The 3321-nt window shown below is 30.1% G+C and overlaps 1 protein-coding gene across 1 annotated transcript in view; it reads left to right on the top strand.

Moving 5' to 3' along the window:
* Positions 1-1641: 1641 nt before the first annotated feature.
* The window catches only part of LOC106792815 (myosin heavy chain, muscle), a gene marked incomplete at both ends in the record, with an annotated part of 15672 nt that continues 13992 nt past the window's right edge, over positions 1642-3321 (top strand). The window contains 1 exon segment of the mRNA XM_014759337.1: positions 1642-1851. Within this exon segment, the coding sequence (XP_014614823.1) occupies positions 1642-1851 (210 nt within the window).

Raw genomic sequence — 3321 nt, 5'->3', positions numbered from 1 at the left:
AATTTTAGGTTATGTTCGGTAATAGTCATGTTACTTACGATAGTTTCAATTATTTCATTGAGTAATACAAAAGATCGGTTAAAAACAATCGGTTAATGATTAATCTAAGTGATTTAAAAAAAAAAAGAATTTTAGGTTATGGTCGGTAATACTGACGATCGTTTCAATTATTTGATTGAATAATACAAAAGATCTGAAGCTTGCGTGATATATAAAATATTTAAATTAATATTCATTTATTATATAAATTTTTATAATTAATTAACAATCGTTTAAGATGATTGACGATTATCTAAATGATATTTTATTTAAAATAATAGAATAAATTTATAGAAAATCCGTTATCAAAGAGATATTTCAATTAATATAAATTATTCAAAAAAGAATTTTATATAGTTTATGATCGGTAATAGTCATGTTACTTACGATCGTTTCAATTATTTCATTAATTAATTAAACAAATCTATAATCTACTTTTTAAAAATATTGAAATAAGTATTACAATTTGTTTTAATTATAAAATTGTAGATAATAATCTATTAATACAGACTGATGATCTCATCTAAATTATTCAATTGAAATAATATAAGAAAACTTGGAATATGTTAATATGTAAAAAATATATTCAAATTAATATTCAAATGAATAGAAATAGTTTTAAATTACGATAAGTTAATACAAACTTAATGATCATTCGAATGATATAATTAAATAATAAACAACAAGAACATTTTCTTTCCTCGGTAACATAATATTATAATAATATCATTTAATTTTTTAATTAACAAGAGAATCATTTGAAACGAAAAGAAAAAAACAAAAAGATAATCAATTATTTAATTAATTAGAGAGAGAATAATAATAATCTGTCTGTAATGTAGATGAGAAAGTTGACCTGCAATAATTGACCTGCTGGAAGCTAAAATGAGATATTCAAAAGAGAAATAGAGAAATAGAAAGAGAGATTTGATTCTGGAAGACATTGCTGGCCCTTCCGGGGAACGTGGTCGTTTCTAAATTTGTCGATTTGGTTTCTCTGTGAGGTTGGTCTCTCTCTCTCTCTATCTCTCTCTCACTCTTGTTTGGTCTCTTTTTGCTACCCTATCCCTACTACCATTCCCATCATCGAAGAGGAGAACCGTTCTAAATATTTTTATACGAAGATACACTGCTGGAGTAGTGGTGGGGGGAGGAGGTACGGGTGGAACGTGAATCAAGCCAATTGGATACGAGGAGGATTTTGGGTAGAAAAGTTGAGCATCGGGTAAACGAGAATCCAGTTGGAAACGCGAACTCGTTCCGACCTTTTCGAAATAGAAGAAATTTAATATCTTCAAGAGATATATAAAACGAAAACGAACGCGTACGCACACACACACACACATATACGACATATACGTGTGCATCTACATACGTATATTTAATAAAAAAATATTTGTCCTTTTCTCTTTCAACGATATTTTACGCGATCGATTAATAATATTTCCTTTCGTTAATATTTTTATTCGAATTGTTCCACCCCCAACCCCCAAACCCCCCATTCCGTGTGTTGAATTAATCAAAATGGGCGACACTGTGCTAATGGAAAATACGAAAACGTTGATTAACGGCGAACGATTAGACGGTGAATTGCAATTACAGGCGCTCGAGGAAAAAGCGAAAAAAGCACAAGAAGCATTCGAAAGGGAAGAAAAACTTCGCAAGGAACTCGAGGAACAAAATACCAAAATACTCGCGGAAAGGAACCAATTGCAAAAGCAATTGGACGGGGAGAAGGGCTCGCTTTCGGAATATATGGAAAAATCATTGAAATTGGCTGCACAGAAAGCTGACATCGAATCTCAACTTCAAGTAAGTTTTCTTTTTTTTTTTTCTTTCTTATTAATATATATATTTTAATTATTCATTCGAAAATTACCGATCTTTCTGAATTATGAATTTGAACAAACGATTGTGATCGATTAATTTAGAAATTTATTCAAGTGTTTTCCGATTAGCTGTTGGAATTTAACGAGTAGAATAACTCAATCATTAATCGGACACATTTTTTTTTTAACATTAAACATACAAAAAAAGTATTAATTTAAAATGAAAATTATAAATGGCGGGTGCGTTGATAAATTTGGTAATTTTTGTAGAAACCTTCCTGGATAATCTATTGGAATATAAACTAGTAGAATAGCCAAGGCATTAATCAGACAAATTTATTTATATATATATATATTACAAACAAATATTCATTTAAATGATAATTCAGTTAACGAGTAGTAGAAGTCGATCGTTAATCTGGCAGATATTTTTTTTATATTAATAAACAAAAAGCAAAAATGTATGTTTAAATAAAAATGCAGCAGCTGTTAGTCCGTTAGATTAATTTAGAAATTTAGTTGAAAATATAACTGTTTAGAAAATGTAGAAATGAAATAGTAGAAGAGCCAAGGTATTAGTCAGATTAGTTTAATAAAGATCTCTGGAATATCACATTTAAATGTATAAAACTTCAAAACTGGGGAAGATGAAAAATTTGACACGCAAGTGAGAAGCCAAAGTGAGATGATTTGGATGATCAAATAAGTGGTAGTGGTGGTGGTGTTGGTGGTAGTGGTAATAATAAGTAGAGTAGGTATGGCATTAGTCAGACACATCCTCCGCTTTTTCAGTTACCACAGATAGCACCAGAGCCATTTTTTTCTTTTAACGATCCGAGTCATCCGATTACATCGACTCATATTCGGTCGCATTTATATCAGCATTCTAAAATTATTCTCTAACGATTTATAATTCGGACACGTGTCTGCCTTTATCGTATTATTAATCTCCATTTCTTTTTTTAAATAAGAAAACAAAGAAAACGAATAATAGGAAAAGAAAAATATTAGGGGTGGGGGGGGGGAATGGAAAAAAGTATAAAAGGGAGATGGGGACAAAAAAAAATTGTGCAATAATTTGTTTGGAGAAAAATAAATGACTTCCTTCCAGGAACACGGTTAGCTTCTAAAATGAATGCAATGAGAGAGAGAGAGAGAGAGAGAAAAACTAAAAGACAATTTTATGATCGCGCAGCCCACTCCAGCAACAGCATTCCACACTAAATCTATTTTTACCAAAGACATTTCGATTTTTCTCTCGAAACTCGCTTTGGAAATCCTCGTCCCCTCTTTTTCATACTTTTCTCATTCAATATTCTTTCATTTCAAATCTCTACCTTTATCGAACGATCTTAAGAATCTCGTTTTTGATTATTATTATTAAATCATATTAAAGATTGTGTTACATAACCTCAATATTAAGTAAAATTAAACGAATTCGATTTAATTATTA

This window comes from Polistes canadensis, unplaced genomic scaffold, assembly GCF_001313835.1.
Source record: "Polistes canadensis isolate GaletaPanama2010 unplaced genomic scaffold, ASM131383v1 scaffold_738, whole genome shotgun sequence".
Taxonomy (NCBI): domain Eukaryota; kingdom Metazoa; phylum Arthropoda; class Insecta; order Hymenoptera; family Vespidae; genus Polistes; species Polistes canadensis.
Note: the sequence above shows the minus strand (reverse complement) of the source record. Positions and strands in the feature narration are given on the sequence as shown.